Source organism: Peromyscus californicus, unplaced genomic scaffold (assembly GCF_007827085.1).
Source record: "Peromyscus californicus insignis strain IS unplaced genomic scaffold, ASM782708v3 Scaffold_21__1_contigs__length_65335640, whole genome shotgun sequence".
NCBI classification, from domain to species: domain Eukaryota; kingdom Metazoa; phylum Chordata; class Mammalia; order Rodentia; family Cricetidae; genus Peromyscus; species Peromyscus californicus.
The window spans coordinates 55,657,329-55,677,321 of NW_026294514.1; the positions used below are offsets into that span (position 1 = coordinate 55,657,329).

Sequence of the window (19,993 nt, forward strand, 5' to 3'; positions counted from 1 at the left end):
TGTGCCTATTTTTCTGTCTCTTATGATGATTGTGTGATCTGCAAATGTAGCAGGGAAATCCTTCTGTGGGCTTTGTAGGGTGTTTTTTTTGGGGGGGGGCAGCAAAGACAGGGTAGCAGGTGAGTCTGACCAGCAAAAGCCCAGAAAGACAAGATTGTTCAAGGAGGGTCATCCCGCACAAAAACTGTACCCTGGCCAAGCCTTTGGGCAGAGCTCATCTCTCCAAGAACTGGGGGGGACTCAGTGGTCACCTGTGGAGAGTGATGGGCCTCGGCCACTGAGCTAACAGATGAACACATGATATGCAGTGTGCAGAGGTCCACATGTTCCCTAGAGCATGGGCAAAAACCTTAGGCCCAAAGAGCTTCCCACAGCCCGCCCCAGAAGCAACACCAGAGGCAGTGTGGAGCCTCCTCAGCCCCACCTGAGGTAGTAGTGCTGCTTTACCCCTGAGCCCAACCAGGGTCCTGGATCCACACTTGGCCTGACTGACTGCACCTCCCCGCAGGGTCTTGGTGACTCAGACTGGCTAAGCCCGGCCTGCCATGATATAGGAGGGGACACTGTGGGGATGGACAATTCAGTCAAGGTCAGCAGCAAAGGCCCTCCTGACTCCTCTGAGTGCCTACCCAGTCCCTCCGGCTGGCACTTAGTTCCTGAGTTGCCCTCAGCAAAGCCTTTACACCCTATGTTTAATCTAATCCTGGGTGCAGTGTGGGCAGGCCGAGACATTCAGATGGTCTGGAGGTCCCCCTGTGCGCCCTCTCCTGCTCAGATTTCAGGACTCACATCCACCTACCTTACTCCCGCCCAGGGACCTGCAGCAGTGGCAGCCCTGGTCCTAGAAGCAGGCGGGGGAGTTAGGACCAGGGCCACTAAGTAGCTGAGTCTCCTCTTGCTTGGGTTGGCAGTGTCCTTCAATGCTGGCTCCCACGGACCTCTCACTTCTCCTCATCCTGGTTTGAGCTGGAGATAGGTGGGGAAGGCAGCCGTGGCCCATCTGAGGGTGGCTGGCAGGCGTAGACAGAAGCACGAGTTCTGGCATCGATCTAGGACTTCCCGGGTACCACTAACCTTATGCTGGGACAGACCAGAGGTCAGCTCAAGGGTAGGGGACTGCAGAAGCAGTCAGGGCCATTGAGACCCTAAAGGTTCCATCTTCCCCCCCATTCACCTGGGGGGCTGCAGCCACACACACCAGATACAAACACACCATGGAACAGCCACATGTACACACATCTGCACAGGTCACACTCAGGCACACAGACGCACATGTGTAGACACACATGCTTTTCCCCACCGTTTGAATCTTCTCTGGGTCGCTGTCTTTCCAGGCTTAGATCTTCCTGAAAGGCCTCTTGGGTGCTGCCTCCTCCAGAAGGCTTGCTGTAAGTCACTAGCACACAGGATGCAGACCCCTCCCCCTCCCTTCGTCCCCATTTCTCCTCGCCCCCATAGGCTTGGGGCTGAGAAGAAAGCAGGGGACATTTATATGACATAAACTGCACTGTGCCGTTGTGTGCATTCCATTATCCGATGCTCTCAGATGACAGTGAGGAAGTGATAGCACGCCCATTACTCAGATGCAGACACTGAGGCTCCTGAAAAGTCATGCTTGACTTTTCCAGGCACCAAACAGTGGCTGCTGCTCTTTTAGTGCCTTCTCTCTGCCTCCCACCCCTCCCATCTGTCTTTCCCTTTTCTCTTGTATCCCCATTCCTTGCCCCTTGGCGGGGGAGCATAGTGTTACCTCTTATCCTCCAGTAAGACTCAGTGAGTACCTTCTTTGATCTCTAAAGCTCAGGGTAAGCAGCTGCTACACTATCTACTGGAGCAGTCTTAGGTCTGTGGTTTTTGAGGCTGGCTGGGCAGGACATCCTTCCCTTTGGTGGAGCTCTAGGGGTCACAACAGCTTCTGATTGTCCCTGTGGTCCCCTCCCCTTGAGCTGACCTCTGGGGATGATGGTGCCCAGAAGTGTGCTAGAGGGGTGCCAGGACTCCCCACATCCACTCGCCTTCAAGTGGGCCTCAGTTGCCTATCCCATCGGTCACCCGTTCAAAGTAAGACAGTAAGATACAGGGCCAGTGGGCACCATTCTGAGGCTGCTGCCCTGGGGTAGGGGTGGGAGGGACTCAGCGGCTCCGTGTGATTGGCTCTCACTTTCTGCCCGCTTCTCGGTCTAGGGTCACTGTGGCTGCAGGTCCCCTCCCCAGCATGGGGCAGAGCTGTAGCAACTGCGGCAGGCGACTGCAGGGCATGGAGGAGCACAGAGAGGCACTGGCCTGAAGTTTAGATGCTTGTGCATTACTTCTGTGCTTTAGCAGGATTTTCTTTTAAATTTAATTTTATGTGTATGTGTGCTTTTTTTGCATGTATGTCTGTGCATGCTTGGTACCTGAGGAAGCCAGAAGAGGGTGTCCTTGAAACTGGAGTTACAGGCGATGGTGAGCCACCACGTGGGTGCTGGGAATTGAACCCAGGTCCTCTGGAAGAGCAACCAGTACTCCTAACCACTGAGCATCTCTCCAGCCCTGGCAAGACTTTCTCGGTTAGGGTTTTCTTTTCTTAGACCTCAGATATCTTTGCTTTTTAATGGAATGGATTTCTTTTGTCTCTAGGGTCCTGCAGCTCTGCTAAGTCCCTCTTTCCTGCCACCCCATCTCCGTCTGTCTGTCTGTCTGGTTGCTATTAGCCTGGTGCTCACCCCCTTTGTCAGTTCGTTACCGCTCCCGTCAACCGAGTCTCTGATTCTTGGCCCACCTGGCTGTCTGTTTATGGTTTTCTATCTTGCTTTCTTTCTATCTACCTCACTGGGGTGTATCCTTGTGAGCTGTATTGAAAATGACGCATGAATCTCTGAGTGTGTGAGGGGGCTCTGCTCCATCCTCACCCGATGCTGAGTCATTTCCTCAGAACTGGGGAGGCTATGGCTTCACAGGCCTGGGCATCCCTGGCTCATGAGTGTGCCTTCTGTGATTCTCTTCCCTCTGGACGCTCCATTTTCCATGAGAGTCCACCATGCTCTTGGAGAGGTCTCAGTGGGTTTTGTTTGTAATGATGCTTGTGGGCCGTTTGGATGGAAGGTTGGGTCTCTTATTTGTAGGTTTACGGTCTTCCTACCTTTTTTCCCCCTTTCTTCCTCAAATTTCCTCAAATGCTGCTTTTCTCTCTCATATTTGTCTCCTTGTCTTTTCTGTTTCGTGGACACCTCTTAGTTTCCATTTTCCAGTTCATGGCTTGCCTCCAGCACATGCCTTCTTTAACTGCTTCCATTTTAGAGCGTCCTGCTCCTGTTGCCGAAGGTGGCTCTTTCTAGAGCACCCCAGTCTGTAAGCGGAGGTTTTGTTTGCTTGCTTTGTGTGTGGCTCCCCTTTCCCAGGGGGACCCGTTTCCTGCTGCTTTACTCAAGCTCCCCGCTTTGCGCATTTGCGGTACTCATAGAGATGCCGGAGTCCTTGTCGGTACACGTAGGACTTGGGGGGGAGGGGCAGCATCAGAGGAATGCTTGTGATGCATCTTCTTCCTCCGAGTGGGGCTCTAACTGGGGCACGGACCCTTTACAGGCTCAGGCCCAGGTGATGGGGTGGCCGCTGCCAAGTTCCCCACCCAGCAACAGAGTTTTGGTCTCAGCCTCTGCCCTGAAGACTGTGCTCTTTAATATTTGTCCGGGGCGCGGGGGTGGGGGGAGCATTCTGCTGCCTGCTGATGGTCCCAGTAATGCTATCTATTATGAGGTGGATGGTGGCAGCGGGGCTGTTTCCTGTTTAGCCCTATGCCTCGCACCTGCCTTCCTCCAGATTCTTTGGGTGCCCAAACATAGCCCTGGGAAGAGTACCCCACAAGCACCTTCCTCGCTTCCCTGCACCCCTGCAGGCCATCCAAGCCCTTTATTCTCACCACTGGGCTGACTCTACTGCACTCCTTCTCTCGTTCTATGAGGTCTCAGTGTGACTGGCAGGCATGATTGTTAGTTTGTTGAGGGCCGGGCTCCTCTCTCTTTGGGGGTCTTGGGTGTGAACTGGCTTTGACTCTGTGCATCCATTGTGATAAGAAGGGAACCCATTTCAGATGTTTTCCCTCTCATACTCAGGAAGAGGAACCTGTTGATGCCATGTTCTTCAATGTCCTTGGCATGTTTGTGTGTCCACAGATCAGCTCATTGACCTATCTTAAAGGTAGATAGATTCCCTAGGTAAAAGTTGCTGCTAGGTTGCAGAGGCTCATCCTTCCCTGGTGGCTAAGAACACCTGCTGCTCATGCCCACCCCACATACTTGTCTGCCTTCTGCATGTGTCTTGATCCAAGTTCTGTAGCTATCATGAAATACCTGGGACCATGTAACTCACAAAACATAGGGCCTTATTTGACCCATAGTCAAAGAGCATGGTGCCTGCCTTTGCTTAGCTCTCGTGAAAGACTTATCTGCATCTAACAGCCAAAACTATCCCCTTCAAGACAGAACAAGTGTGTCAGAGAGCTTGATTTTGTATTAATGTTGATCCTGTGATGAGCCGTTAAACCACGAATGCATGAGTGCTCCATTTCTTCATCCTGAAGCTGCTGTTAACATGTGGCTCTGGGGATTCAGTTAGATCCACGACTGTGTTCTCAGCCATTGCATCATGGTTGTCTCCTACCCACTGTCCACAGGGATCTGGCATTTCCTTGCTCTCCCTGTGCACAGTCCTGTCCCATGTTGACAGAGCATCCTGAAATATACAGATGCACCCTGGTCCATGCCACTCTCAGACACTGGTAGCAATGCTTCTGATGCCCCAGCATGGGCCCCATTCCCTGGCTTAGGACCCCCCAAGACAGCTCAGTTTGCTTTTGACTTCGCTGTGACAATGCTCCACATTAGCCTCCCCTTCCATTGTGCACAATGACCTATTCTCTTTGCCTCTGAGAGAATTCACCCTCCCCCACCCTCTGGAGAATGGTGTGATGATGATGTTACCCTAACGATCTTTTTGTTTAATTAAACATTTAAAAATTTTTGTATATATGTATGTGTATGTGCACATATGTGCAGGTGTTTATGACCATGTTTGCACATGCAGAGAGGATGCAGAGACCAGGGGAGAACTTCGAGTGTTCTGTTCTGCTATTCTCCATCTTACTTTTTTGAGACAAGGGTTTCTCACTGACTCTAGCTCATCATTTGTTCAGCTAGGCCGGTTGGTCAGCAAGCCCCAGGGATGCTTTTGTCTCTGTAACCTGCCTCTTCAACCCTTGTTTGGGTTACAGGTGTGCCTGGCTGCTTCCATAGACGTTGGAAAGGTGGACTCAAGTTCTTATATTTGGTTAGCAAGTGCTGTTACCTACTGAGACATCTCCCTGGCTGTGGCTACACACCACATGCAAAGGACTGTACTTCATAGGTCCGTTTCTGATCCTTTCTGTTTACATGGTGGGTTTCTATCCCTCTCTATACCACATGTCTGTCTGTCTCTGTCTGTCTATCTATCTATCTATCTATCTATCTATCTATCTATCTATCTATCTAAGATTACACATAGATCAGACTGGTCTTGAACTTGCTGTGAGTAGAAGATGAACTCCTGAACCTCCTGTCTCTACCTCTCAAATGCTGGCATTACAGAGGTGGGCCCACCACATCCAGCTTTCTACTCAGTCCCAGCCATTGTACCTCCTGATCTGCAGGGGACACATCCCAAGACTCCATGTGTATGCCTGAAACTGTGGTAGGATATGGCTCCATACAGACTTTTTTCCTACACATGTGTATCTGATAAAATTTTGTTTATGCAGCGGGCACAGTAACAGGTTAACAGTGGTTCATAATAAAATGGAGCTGTTATAATAATAAATCTTAACAAAATTTGCAACTTAGAAACTGCTTAGTTTTGCAAATTTCCATTTAATATTTTTAGGTCATGGTTGACACCAGGTAACTGAATCCAAATACATTAGCTGTTCTTACAACAAATGCCCTAGAGTATCAGCTGATAAAGGGGAAGGTTTAGTAGGCTTAGAGTTTGGGTCCAAGGTTGCATGGCCTCATTGCTTCGGGTCTGGGTTGAGATATCACTGCAGGAGTTCACTGTGAATGAAGCTATTTATGTTTAGGAGAGAGGAAGAGAGGGGCTGGGGTACCTCTATTCCTGTCAAACATTTCCCCAGTGACTGGGAGACCCCCCCCCCCCAATTAGGTCCTTTCCTAAAGGTTCTGTCACCTCCCAGTAGAGTAAGCTCAGATCACATGGGCTGAGTGTGGGAAGTTCAGATCTAAATTGTAGCTCAGGGGACCGACCGTGAATCCATGGTCTGTTTCCCTTCAGACTTGGTATTGGCATTCCTAGTATCTTATTCTCCCACACACATTTTTAGAAGCAAGTTGCCAAGTTTAATAAAAGAGATTAAGATATACTTGAAATTACACTGGCGCTTTAGATAGATTTACATAAAAGTCAACATTTTTGAGATGGTTGTTTTTCACAAAAGGTCATAGCTCAGGCCGGGGAGGTAGCTTAGCTGGTAAAGCTGGTGCCAGGCAAACATAAAGACGTGAATTCAAATTCGACCCCCAGCACGATTGGGGGATGGGCAGTTCTTGCTTGTAATTTGAGTGCTGGGGAGGTAGGGGCAGGAAGGCTCCTGGGGCATGCCGGCCAGCCGGTCTAGCTGAATGGGTGAGCTCCAGGTACAGTGAGAGTGCCTATCTCAAAAGCTAAGGTGGAAGAAGACACCTAATGTAGACTTCTGCACCTGCGGGCACCGTGCACACAAACGTGGACACAGTAAATGTGCACGGAAATAGGCAGGAAAAGGTTAGAGTTCTTTGTCTAGATCTTGGTAAAGTTTAACATTTTTCTTCCTGGAAATTTCATGGGATCTTTAGTCATGAGCTTTAGGTACTTCATAGTTTGGTTATTATTTTAAATGGTAAAATGTTAAATGTCAAATGTTCCTAATTCTCTGACCTGGTGTGCATCAACGCGTAGAGTTCCAACAATCTTGCCGAAGCTTTGCACTTACTCATGACTTGTGGGAAATATTGGTGTCTATGCAAATGAGCAAATGGGCTGAGTGGTGACTGTCCCCTCCCCTCATCTTTGTTTATTGTTTTTCCTGTCTTAGTGTGTGGCTGGAACCCCTTAACAGTTAAGCAGAAATGGCAGCAGTCATCCTGGGCTGGTCCCAAACTTTTTATAGGTGGAATATTTTTTCCCAAGTCACTGACAAATGTAACGTTTGGGTGGGTTTCAGGGGATGGCTTCTGGGATTTAAAAGTCTTTTTTTTTTTTCTGAGAGAGTTCTTATATGTGGGTCTGGAAGACTACTGACTTGTTGTTTTGATTTACTTTTAGTATCTATTGAGGATGTCATATATTCCCCGTTTCCCGGGTGTGTAATGACTTACAATGACAGCTGTCCCCGTTGTGCTTGATGCCAATATTTCAGGAGTTCCAGGTTGTTTTGGTTTGTTCTTTTGCTAACTAAATGTTTTACATTACATTTCTTTTCTTTTTATTGCGTGTGTTTGCAAACTTGAGAGCCGTGACCACACCTGTGGCGACCAGAGGAGCGCCCGCCTGTGTTAGCAGGTTCTCTCCCCCCACCACGCAGGGCTTGTGACGGACGTCAGACACCAGGCTCCGTGGCCAGTGCCTCCACCCCTTGAGTCATCTTGTCAGCTCTGTGCAGTCTTCTGGGCTCCTGAATCTATGTTCATTGGTGAAATCAGCCTATAACATCCATTTTTCTAATTTTCCCCGATTAATCTGTCACCAAAGTCTTGCTAGTTTCAGTGAACAAATCGGAAATATATACTTTCTCTCTGTATCGCCTCTCTCTTGCCTACTTTCTTTCAAGGTCTATATAAAATTTGAATTATTGTTTTTAAAATGTATGGTGGACCTCACTTATAAAGCACTTCCAGTTTTTGTGTCTAGTTTGTTGGCAAATTTAATATTTTTATATTATTTAATTTAATTCTTTTCCTGAGGTAGAGTCTTGCTCTTTTGCCCAGGTTGGTATCAAACTCCTGGGCTCAAATGACTCCCACCTCAGTCTCTTTAGTGCTGGGAAATCACACACACCCCAGGGTGCCTGGCCTGTGGGTAAAATTTAAAACCACTGACTCAATTTTATCTAATAATGTAGAAAAATGTGTGTTTCTGCTGGCTGGCTGGCTGGCTTTTCTCTAGTTACAGGTTTTCCTGCTTCTTGGCACATCTAGTAATAATTTATTGGATACTAGGTGTGGTTTTTACACTGTGGTCTGAGTTACAGGTTTTGCCTCTAGAGCCCACTGGATATTGCTCTGGCAGCTCCCTGGAGGGATGGCTTTGTCAGTCAAAGCCCATTAAACTTTTCCAGGGTAGGTCTAGAGTAGATTTCCTGCAGGGAGGTGTAGGGTCACCCAACGATTCTTTGGTGTCTCCATGGAGTTCCTGGGATGGAGAAGACCCTGTATCCTGGCTGATTGCATCACAAATACCTCTTTACCAAGTGCAAGCTTTGGGGACTGTTTAGCCTTCAACTGCTCTGTCCTTTGGTCTCTGGATCACATAGCCGTAGACAGACACTCTGCAAGGCTCAGGGGCATCACTGACAAATACCTGGAGTTGTGAGCAGTTTCTTCCTTCCAGAACTATCCAAATTTCCCACCTACCCAAACCCTGAGAGTTAAGTCTTGGCCCTGTGGCTCCATCCCGGTTGGAAGTGGAAAACCCATATGGTTGCCAGTAGAACTGTTGTTATTGTTCACCAAGCATTTCTGTAGTTCCATTGTGACTTTGGTGTATCCATTATTAAAAAGTTTATTTTTAAAATTTCTAAATATGTGGGCTAGGGTTTTGTTGTTGTTGTTGTTGTTAATATTTTGTTTTCAAGTGAAGTGATCCATTTGATAGAATATGGAAGTTATTGGGAGTCACTTTGTGGCCTGCTAAGTTTCAGATTTTTAAAAGTTCACATTTTACCCTATTTTTAATTACTGCTTTTTTTCAGTAAACATTAAGACAACTAACTCTATTTGGGCATTTAAAAAAAAAAACAAAACTTAAGCCTGGACTGGAGAGATGACTGAGAGGTTAAGAGCACTGGCTGCTCTTCCAGAGGTCCTGAGTTCAATTCCCAGCAACCACATGATGGCTCATCAGCCATCTATAATGAGATCTGGTGCCCTCTTCTGGCATACAGGAAGAACACTGTATACATAATAAATAAATCTTAAAAAACAAAAAACAAAAGAAAAACAAACAAACAAAACCTGAAGCCTTCCAGGGTATGAGTCCCTGCCTACTTCCTCTCTCCCTGCTTTGCCTCCAGTGGAATGAAATGCTTTTCCATTTGCTTGGCAATCTATGACTTTGAGCTTACATGATCATCTGCCCCGGGGAGACTGGAGCTGGGAAGCGTGGATGGTGATAATTTGCTGGAAGGCTTGTGGCTGTTCTCACTGAGGATTCAGATCTGATGCTGAGACCAGCGTGGGTGCCATGGGTCGCCCAGATATTCTCAACTTGAAACTGAAACTCCATGAGGACAGGCCATGACCTTCGACTCTTGGCAACTCTTGCCTTGCCATTCCTGTGTCTGAATGTCATTGAGTCAATCCCCTGTGACCCTTTGCTGGTGTACCCTCTCCCCAGCCTTGCACACTGAGGGTGTAGCTTTGAGGATCTGCTGTCTTGAGGTGATGCTTGTAGTCATGAATGGTCTACCTCCTGCCACGTGGTCCCAGTGCTCGGATGCCCTTGCATCAGCAAAGGCCCTTGCCTTCCTCCTGACATGGCGCCCTTATTTTAGTAAAGCTGTGTACGCACTCTCCATTCATTTTTGTTTCCTGAGTCGTTTTCTGGCTTGTTTCTGATGTGTGTTGTTTGTCCTGGATTTCCAGGTGCTCTGTCACGCAGGCCAGAAGTGGCCGTCTCCCTTCCTCTTCTCCCTCCTGAGAAATGTCCATTTTAACGAGAAAACTTTCTCTTGTCTTCACACACAGACACACAGTATTTGCCGATTAAAATGAGTCCTTTTCTTCTTGATTGTTTGAAGACATGTGGCCCAGGCTGGCACAGCCTCCTAAGTGCTGGGATTACAGGTGTGTGTGTGTGTGTGTGTGTGTGTGTGTCCACCAGCTGAGCTCTTACTTATCTGAACTACCTATAACATTAAAATAATTCTTTTTAAGTGAATATGCGCACAGAAGAATCAAGAGATGTACCTAATTTAGTTAGAAAAACCACCAGTTTTTCCTTCCATCTCAATTCATTTCACCCATGTAAATTTTTTAAAGCTTTCTTTCTATAGCAAAATAACAGGCTCACTCTGTGGGCTCTCACTATTTTAAGCATTGTACAAAGACGCAGTGAAGGCATTTTAGCCTTTGTATTTTGTTTGTTTCAAGGTCTCATTTTCGAGATTCATTCATTCATTCATTCATTCATTCATTCATTCATTCATGCTCTCTACCCTGAAATTCCACTGGAAAAGACAGCAAACTAGAACCAAAGAAAAGAGCCGGGCTTCCCATGAGGATGCCGAACAGGCGAGAACACGGAACAGCAGAACAACCAAATCAGTACACATCCAAAAGAAAACTACCACCAAGAAAAAAAAATCTTTTGTAAAAGGCGAAAGATTTATACGATCTGAAGAGAAAGCGGAGTGGAAGTTGCAGTGATCGAGCATAACCCACACGTTTGTATAAATTATTGAAATCCATTTGCACCCTGTAAGAATGGACTTAAAAGTACTGCTGGGCAAGTGTGCTGAAAGTACATTGACTGCTCAAGTCTAAGGAAGTGGCCCAATGAACATGGTTGTGGGAGGGGAAGAGGAAACAGAGCTAGTCAGATGTGAATTGTATCTGTTGTAATAAACATGTTTATTTTTCCATCCACAAAAAGAAAGAAAAAGAAAAAGAAAAAAAGAAAAAAATCCTTAAAAATTAAAAAAAATAAAAAGAAAAGATTCTTGATGGACAGAGAAGCAAGTCTTCAACAAAATACCTATGGAGCCAAACCCCACAGCACTGGAAAGAGGGTCAGTTGAACAAAGCAGAAGGGATTATACCGTCTGAATTCAAATGACTATGTGTCTGTTGTAATCCAAACAGCACGACAGTGACGTAAACGCAGATACACAGACAAATGGAACAGAACAGGGAGCTAGAAGTGAGGCCCGCATCTGCAGCCAACTGCTGTTGACATAGAACACGCAGTGGAGGAGAATGGGGGACAGGCCTCTAATCCCAGCACCCGGGAGGCAGAGGCAGGCGGATCTCTGAGTTTGAGGACAGCCTGGTCTACGGAGTGAGTTCTAGGGCAGCCAGGGCTATGTAGAGAGACCCTGTCTCAAACAAACAAACAAACAAAACAAAACAAAACAACAAAAAGAACACACGCTGGGAAAAGGACAGTCATCCATAGTGGTACTCAGACAATCAGTTATCCATGTGCAGAAGAATAAAGCTAGACCCTGTCTCTCACTCAGTATAACTAACTCCAAACAGGTTAAGTACTTACATGGAAGATCTGAGATGTGAAAGTACCGGATGACATCGGAGGAATGCTTCCGGACACGGTCATCAGCAATGAGTTTTCAGAGAAGACCCCAGAGTCCAGGAAGCAAAAGCAATGATAGGCACATGGGGATTGTTTGGCTGCGGTATAGCAAGAGCCTCAGGAACCCCCAACCGACAGAGCAGGCAGCAGTAAATGGCCCTTAGGCAGCAGCTCCCGAGGCTCACAGCCATGCTAAATGTTGCTCTTCTGCTGTCTCTGGACTGCTTTGAAACAGTAGTGATTCATTTCTTGCAGTTTTGGGGACTGGAAGGCTGCACTGAGGTGTGCTCAGTGTCTGACGCAGGCCCACTCTGGCACCTTCTTGCTGTGTCCTCACAGGGACGATGGGGCCTGAGCTCTCCCTCAGGCCTCCTTCATAAGTGAGCTAGGCCAACACGGAGGTCTCCCCCTCTTGACTCAACTGCTTAGCAGATGTTCCAATGCTTTGGAGGTTAGGACCTCAGCATAAGAATCTGAGAGGGACTTTCAGACTATGCCTCCCATTCCACCGACCCCCATATTGCTACTTGTCCTTCTCCTTCACAGTTCTATCCAGTGTCTTCAGCTCTTCATTTCAGTCAGTGTATTTTTTTTTTCAGTTTGAGAATTTCCTTTTGATTCATTGTAGTTTCCAATCCTGGGCCTGGAGAGATGGATCTGAAGTTAGAGCATTTGTTGCTCTTATGAAGGATCTGGGTGCCATTCACAGCATCCATACAGTTGTTCATAACTATCTATATGTCTGATGCCCACTTCTGGCACCCTGGGCACCAGGCAAAATACTCATGCACATTAAGATAAATATTTTTTTGAACTTCAAACTAAAACTGAATCTTCTGGTAAAATTCTCCTCTTCACTGACGTCTTCTCCCCTTTACCCTGGGATTTGAACGTGCAGGTCATGGTGCTCTTAAATCCATGTTGGTAATTCCTAGGTCTGTATAGTGTGTAGTTTTCTCCCCCCATTTTAAAGTTTTGGTGGATCTCTGTGAGTTCAAGGCCATACTGGGAACAGTCAGGTAGTGGTGGCACATGCCTTTAATCCCAGCACTTGAGATCTCACGCCTTTGCTTGGAAAGCACACACGCCTTTAATCCCAGGAAGTGACATGGCTGAATGGAGAACGGTATACAAGGCATGAAGAGACAGGAACTAAGCAGCAGTTCAACTGAGACCCTCAGGGGTGAGGACTCAGAGGCTTTCAGTCTGAGAATTTGTGGAAACAGGATTGACTGAGGAGTTGGCGAGCTGAGATTGGCTGTGGCTTGTTCTGTTTCTCTGATCTTTCACCCCAATATCTGGCTCTGGGTTTGTTTGTTTGGTTTTTGGTTTTTCAAGACAGGGTTTCTCTGTGTAGCTTTGCGCCTTTCCTGGAACTCACTTGGTAGCCCAGGCTGGCCTCGAACTCACAGAGATCCGTCTGCCTCTGCCTCCCGAGTGCTGGGATTAAAGGCACGCGCCACCACCGCCCGGCTGTTTGTTTGTTTTTTAATTAATAAGATGGTTTAGCAATTCATGTTACATCGTCCCTCTATGCCCTTCTTGTTTTAATGACATTTCCCAGACTATTTAAAAACATTTATCTTTATTTTATATATATAAGTGTTTTGTCTGCACATCTGTATGTGTGTGCACCATATGCATTCCTGGAGCCATTGGAGGACACCAGAAAAAGGCACTGAATCCTCTGGAACTGGAATTACAGATGGCTGTGAGCTGCCACATGGGTGCTGGGAACTGAATCCAGGTCCTCTGTGAGAGCAGCAAGTGTTTCTAACAGCTGAGCCATTTCTCCAGCCCCGAGCCTTGTAATTTTTGATATAAGGGCTCACATTGCTGACTGAGATGCCATCCAGACCCTGACATTGCTGTACCCCACTGCAGAAGGCTCATCTCTCCCAGGAGCTTCAGTCACAAGCAGTTGAGGCCAGGCTGCGGCAGGTCTCATCCGTGGGACCTCGTCTACTGGGCTCTGCGGTCCATCCCTGGATTTCCAAGACTGGCCTCCATGACCCCTATAGTCTGTAGTGCCGGCCTACCACTGCAGAAGTTTCCTTCGGCTTTCAGAGGCTCTTGGCTTGGGCTCTTAAATTCTATACCTTGGATTCAGAACTTGCCACATGTCTTCGGGGGAGAGCTGCCGGTGTGTCCACCTTTGACATTCCACTTCCTTATCTTGGCCTCCTGTTTGTTTCTACACCACAGCTCTGCAGGTTTTCCTGTCACTCGGCAACAGCTCCCTGCCTGGAAAGACTCCAGCCTTTCAGCCTCTCGCCTCGTGTCCAGAATGCAAATGGGCTGGGAGCCAGTGCTGCTCAGGGTTCTCTGTCCCTGCACCCTCTAGCCCCCTGCCCCAGTACCTTGGCCTGTTACCCCCACGGCTTCAGTAGCTCTGATCTTCACCGGCTGCCCACCTGCACGCAGGAGTGTTTTGCTGGCTTCCTGAAGTGGCTTTTTTTTTTTTTTTTTTTTTTTTGGAGTGGGAATAGCCCCGTGTGTTTGTGTTTCCAGAAAGGAAGTTCCAGTCTATGGTTCAAAGTGGCCATTTGTCCAATACTGACCTTAAATTATTTTTCACTGTCCGTGTGTGAGTGTTTTGCCTGCATACATGTCTGTGTACCACATGTGTGCAGTGCCTTTGAAGGCCCGAAGGGGACATTGGAACAGCAAATGGTTGTGAGCTGCTGTGTGCGTTCTGAGAATCGAACCTGGGTTCTCTGGAAGAGTAGTCAATATTCTCAACTGCTGAGCCATCTCTTCAGTCACCCAATACTGAGCTTGTAAAACATTACTATTGAGAGAGAGAGAGAGAGAGAGAGAGAGAGAGAGAGAGAGAGAGAGAGAGAGCCGGGGGTGGGGGGTGGCACATGCCTTTAATCCCAGCACTTGGGAGGCAGAGCCAGGCGGATCTCTGTGAGTTCGAGGCCAGCCTGGTCTACAGAGCGAGATCCAGGACAGGCACCAAAGCTACACAGAGAAACCCTGTCTCGAAAGAGAGAGAGAGAGAGAGAGAGAGAGAGAGAGAGAGAGAGAGAGAGAGAGAGAGAGAGTCTATGAACATGCTCTATCTGCTCCAGAGAGCCTCCCTGTGTGGGTACTGTTCTAGTCAGCTTTAATTGTCAACTTGACACAGCCTTGAGTCGTCTGAGAGGAAAACCTGGATTGGGGAATTGCCTAAATCAGATTGGCCCGTGGGCCCATCTGTAGGGGACTGCCTTGATTATTAAGTGACGTACGAGGGCCCATCCCACTGTGAGTGGCACCATCCCTAGGCAGGTGGCCATGGGCTGGATATGAACCTGCCAATGAGCCAAGAAGCAGCATTCCTCCATGGCTGCTGCTTCAGGTTCCTGCCCCGACTTCCCTCAACGATGGGCTGTGACCTGGAAGTCTCAGCCAAGTAAATCCTCTCCTTCCCATGCTGCTTTCAGCAGCAGAAGTAACTAGAGCAGAGCTGCTGTCAGCCCTTAAATGAGCATGACTTTGCGGTGGAGGTGAGGCCGGGAGGGGTGTGTGGCCCTCCTTTGTCCTTGTTCTCCAAACATCTCATCTTGCCAGATTTCACTGAACATCCTGCTGGAGTATCTGGGTTACAGGAATTGAGCATCTGTGCAGCTGAATTTGAGGAGAACAAGAAGCTTACCACGTCATCTATCTCAGAAACATTTTCTTCCTCGCTAATGATTTCCTGTTTCGATCCCAGGATACCGCTTAAAGGGCGCAGTGTGTGCTGCAGCATGCACGCTGCCCAGGACTCTTGTCCTAGTGCTTCACGGGCTTGCCCGGGCCACACCCTCGCCACACCCTCATCCCTGGCCAGGATGTCAACACGAGGAACCATGGTTCACCTGCCCTTCTTGGGTGGTCACTCATAGTCTTGGGGAAGGTGGCACATGCTCTCAAAGAGTGACGGACACTCTGCCTTGTGGCTGCAGGGATTACCATGAAGGTGTGAGTCCAGCCCCACCAGTTTCGGTTCCAGTGTGGATTTGTCCATCCTCAGTGGTGGGGAGGTCTGTCCCTCTCCTGCAGCCTCTGAAAGAGCTGTTAATGAGGGGCCATCAAGCCCCAGTTTCACCTGTGAGTGGGGTCATCGGCCTCAACCCTGCCCTTTCAGCATACCCATAAACCAATGCCCAGAGGTGAATCACACAGCCAGAGAAAGGCAGGAGCAGACTGACACCTGTCCATCTACAACCCTTGCCCAAAGAACCCTGTAGGTGTGATGGTCCCCACTTTCTTCTTTTTTCAATTTGGTTAAAAGATTTCTTTTTTCTCTTCTTCCTTTCTTTCTTTCTTTCTTTCTTTCTTTCTTTCTTTCTTTTTTCTTTTTGGAGACAGGGTTTCTCTGTGTAGCTTTGGAGCCTGTCCTGGAACTCACTCTATAGCCCAGGCTGGCCTCAAACTTAGAGATCCACCTGGCTCTGCCTCATGAGTGCTGTGATTAAAGGCCTGCACCACTACCACCTGGCTCAAAAGATTTTTTCATACTTGGGTCATAATCTTTCTCCTTCCACAGCGCCTCCCAGCTCCCTCCTCATCCCAACCTACCCACCTTCATAGTCTTTCTCTTAAAAATGAGAACAAGAGAAAGCACACTGCCCCCACCCCACCCAGGACACACACAAGAAAACAATAACACAGAGTCTGTTTCATGTTGGCCAACTATTCCTGAGCACGCAGGCTGCCCTGGGGTGTGCTTGATACACCCATTGGTAACTCATGCTCAAATTCTGCACAAGTTCAATCTGGACAAAATCCCAGCACTGGGAGAAGGAAGTGGGCACAAAGTCCATCCCTAACCAAGAAGTCATTTGCAAATTATGGCTGCCGGGAGAGGGGGACAGTTTTCTTTGCTGGAGGGCCACTTTGTTCTGGCGTTGTCGGGCTCCTCACCCTCAGCTTAGCTTTGTGCTATTCACACCAGTGCCTTTTCTCACCTGTCCTGTTGGCTGCTCACCACACTGTGTCACTGGGGAGGCTGAAGGGAGGGGAGAAGTCCTGGGGGTATAGCCAGGCACTCTTGTACTGCCTCTTTGAATACTGCTCCTAATTTTTGTGTCCCCCGTTCCCCCAGGTGACTCTGCCCTCTCTGGGGCAAGTATAGCGGCTGAATTACCAACCAACGCCACAGAAATGGCCGGGGCTTCTGTGAAGGTGGCGGTCCGCGTCCGCCCCTTCAATTCCCGGGAAATGAGCCGTGACTCCAAGTGCATCATCCAGATGTCAGGAAGCACCACCAGTGAGTACTGACCGTAACGGCTACCATCAACTGCTGGTCACACGGGACCATGGGACCATGCCTACTAGCCAGACTCAAGAGCCAACCTAGCCTACGTCCAAGAGCCCTGAGCCTTCCTCATCCACATGATGTGTGTGGGGAACCCAGGGCTCCCAGATAACACATGACCACAGATGACGGCTTGTGGAAACAGAAATTTGTTCGCAGGTTCTGGAAGCCAGACATTCAACATCAAGGCATGGGCAGATGTTTCCGCTCCATTCAGGGGACCATCCTTTCTGCCTCTCCAAGCGTCTGGTGGTTGTTGTCTGGCTGGGCCTGTGGCCACACTGCTCTCCCTTCTGCCCACATTGGCCCTTGATCTCCGTGCTGTCCATGCCCCTGCGTTCTGGTTGTTCGTTTGAGATAGTCTCAGATTGGATCTTAGGGTGGATTAATATTCACAGTGTAGCCCAGGCTCTCCTTGAACTCTTGCCTCAATCTCACATATTGTAATTCCAGGTTGGCCTGAGACACGGGCATGCGCCGCCCTACCTGGATGTATCTCTGGCCTCAGGTGGCCTTTTTTTTTTTTTAAACAAGGACTTAAGGCATAACGCAATTCAGTATGGCTCCACGTTAAAGGCTAATCACATCTTTACCATCCTGTTTTCAAGCCTGTAACCTCAGCTACTCAGGAGGCTGAGGTGGGGGTACCAGCTGAGATTAGGAGGGCCCAGTTTAGGCACCATAGTGAGGTCCTATTAAAGGAAAACAAAACACAACAACAAAAAGACCTGTTTCCAGCTAAGACCACACCCTAAAGTTCCAGGAGTATGAATTTGGGGGTAGAAGCCAACACTGTTTAACTCAGGGTATGGTTACAGCCCTGGGTTTCCAGCTCCCCACTTGGTCTGTTCTTTGCTGTGTTTCTCATTTTGGTCATGTCAGACCCCAACAAGTGGGAGGTATGGTCGGTCTAGTCTTGGGGAGGCGGGGGACAGTCCTTCCATGAGGCCAGGGACATAGACCTGCCCCAAAGGGCCCATCCACAGCAGGATTTGACTGCTAGGGTGGGAGACAGGCCCAGGCTCTGAGGCTCTTGTCTGCTCATTATTTTATCTGGAAGATTTCTTAATGAGATGTTATAGAATGGCAGAGAGGTGGGCAGAGGCAGATCACAGTGGGAGGCTCTCTGGATTTTTCAAGCTCTGACAACCACACCTAGTCCTAGAACAGTACTCAAGCTGGGGTCAGGTGCTGCTGCTGCAATCCCCCCATGCCACCACTAGGGGAGCTGTCAGCCTAGCTTCTGACTCACTAGGCTGGGTGGGCTCACTTTGGGGTTCTCTATGAACGGCCCAGTGTCTGAGGGGACTATGTTGATGACAGTCCACCCTAAAAAGCTGAAATCTTAGGATTAGAATTAGCCATCACCTCTGTTCAGGGTTGGTGGACCTGTGAGCCTGGGTCTCATGTGGCTTCTGTCCACTGTCTTCCACAAGCTCCTGCTGGTCCAAACTGTACCCAGTGCTTGGCACCAACAGTTACCTGGTGCTTCCTCAGGGTGTCAGATGATGACAGGAGTCACCACACAGTGTTCAGCACCTGTGCAAACACCTGGCCGGTCACTTCCTGGCTCACAGGTGGCTGCTGGAGTCAAGGGTCCCAGAGGTGTCCATTGCTGCCTCCTTGGGTGGTCACTAGGCCTATTGAGGGAGGGAGGAGGGAGGAGGACCTTGGAATCACTGTGGGTGCTCCAGGCACCTTTAGGTCCCGTTAGTCTGTAATAGTCATCGGGGTAAATAATGTGTTGTGTGCTTTATTCATGGTCCATATCCTCAGTACACCCCAAAACCTCTTGGGTTTTGGTCTCCCTAAGTCATGTTCTGTTCTCAGAGAACAAAGAGACGTGTGGGCTCTGGCTCAGCCACGTCCCTGGGCAGGCCTTAGGGTGGGCTGATGACAGGCCCCCTCACACAGAAGAGTCAGTCCAGGACGTGCCTCTGAAGTGAATTCCTGGAGAGCCAGGGACAAAGAGCCTGAGAGGGAGGGACTCTGCTGTGCTCTTGGCTTACTTGGGACCGACCTTGGTGGACCATATCTCTAGTGATGCTGGGTCCTCCCCACAGCCCCAATTCCAGGTCACTTCTGAACCCTCTTGTCACACAGAAAAACCCCTGGGGTCAGGAAGCAACGCCCCCCCCCCCCCCCCCGCCTTCGCTCACTCTACCCCCCCACCCCCGCTCACTCTGCCCCCCCCACCTCCACTCACTCTGCCCCCCCCACCTCTGCTCACTCTGCCCCCGCCTCCGCTCACTCTGCCCCCCCCACCTCCGCTCACTCTGCCCCCCCACCTCCGCTCACTCTGCCCCCCCACCTCCGCTCACTCTGCCCCCCCCACCTCCGCTCACTCTGCCCCCCCCCCCACCTCCGCTCACTCGCCCCTTACTCCGCCGTGTTACTGGTTGCGGGGGGGGGGGGGGGGGGGGGGCATTCTGATCCTGAGAAGACTGCTCAATTAATTTCTTTCCCTCTGCCACTGTGCACATTACCCCCACCCCCACTTTTGTCCTTCCCACTGGGTGGCCGCCTCTGTGCAGTCCCCACAGGCCTTGCATTGTGCATTCCTTGTCTTGGAAGAGCCTGGCTTCCGGGGGCCCAGCCAGAGTAAAGGGTAGGAGGGATGGAGCCTTTAATGAGCTGGTCCAGTGGACTGGCTTCCAAGCCTAAATGGCCCCTTTTCACTCTCCTCCTGCTTCCACAGGACCGACAGTTGCTTTCTGGCCTAATGGGCTCTGCTTTTATGAGAAAGGGACTGTTGGGGGAGGGGCTGTTGGCCCCAAACAGGGCCTCTCTGCTGGTTGGGGGCTGGGAGCTGTGGTTGGACTGGAAGGCCTGATGCACTCTGGGATCTAGGCTTTCTGTGTTATGTGAACTGTGGGGAATCTCTCCACTCTCTGGAGCTCGGGCCCCATGTATAATGACTGAAGGCATTTCCAGTAACATACTGCAGGATCCAGGAGACAGGTTATGGGGGACAAGCCCAGGGTTCTATGCCAGGGGGCCCCCACAGTAGATTCTCCCCAAGGACCACTTACAGCTTGAAATGAAGACCTGTCCTCCCCATTCATTGTCTGCTGCCCCATCCCCACCGAGCTTGCGTACTTCTTGTGCCCTGGGAGGCCCCCATCCTAGGGAGCTTAGGGTCCATATGGGGTCCAATGATGCCTCTAA

The 19,993-nt window shown here is 49.3% G+C and overlaps 1 protein-coding gene across 18 annotated transcripts in view; it reads left to right on the forward strand.

Moving 5' to 3' along the window:
- The window catches only part of Kif1a (kinesin family member 1A), an 89,847-nt gene that overhangs the window by 2,196 nt on the left and 67,658 nt on the right, over window positions 1-19,993 (forward strand). For all 18 annotated transcript variants that reach the window (XM_052750352.1, XM_052750354.1, XM_052750356.1 and 15 more), the window contains exon 2: window positions 16,613-16,777. In XM_052750352.1, the coding sequence (XP_052606312.1) occupies window positions 16,672-16,777 (106 nt within the window). In that variant the 5' untranslated portion in view covers window positions 16,613-16,671. The remainder of the gene's footprint in view (window positions 1-16,612; window positions 16,778-19,993) is intronic.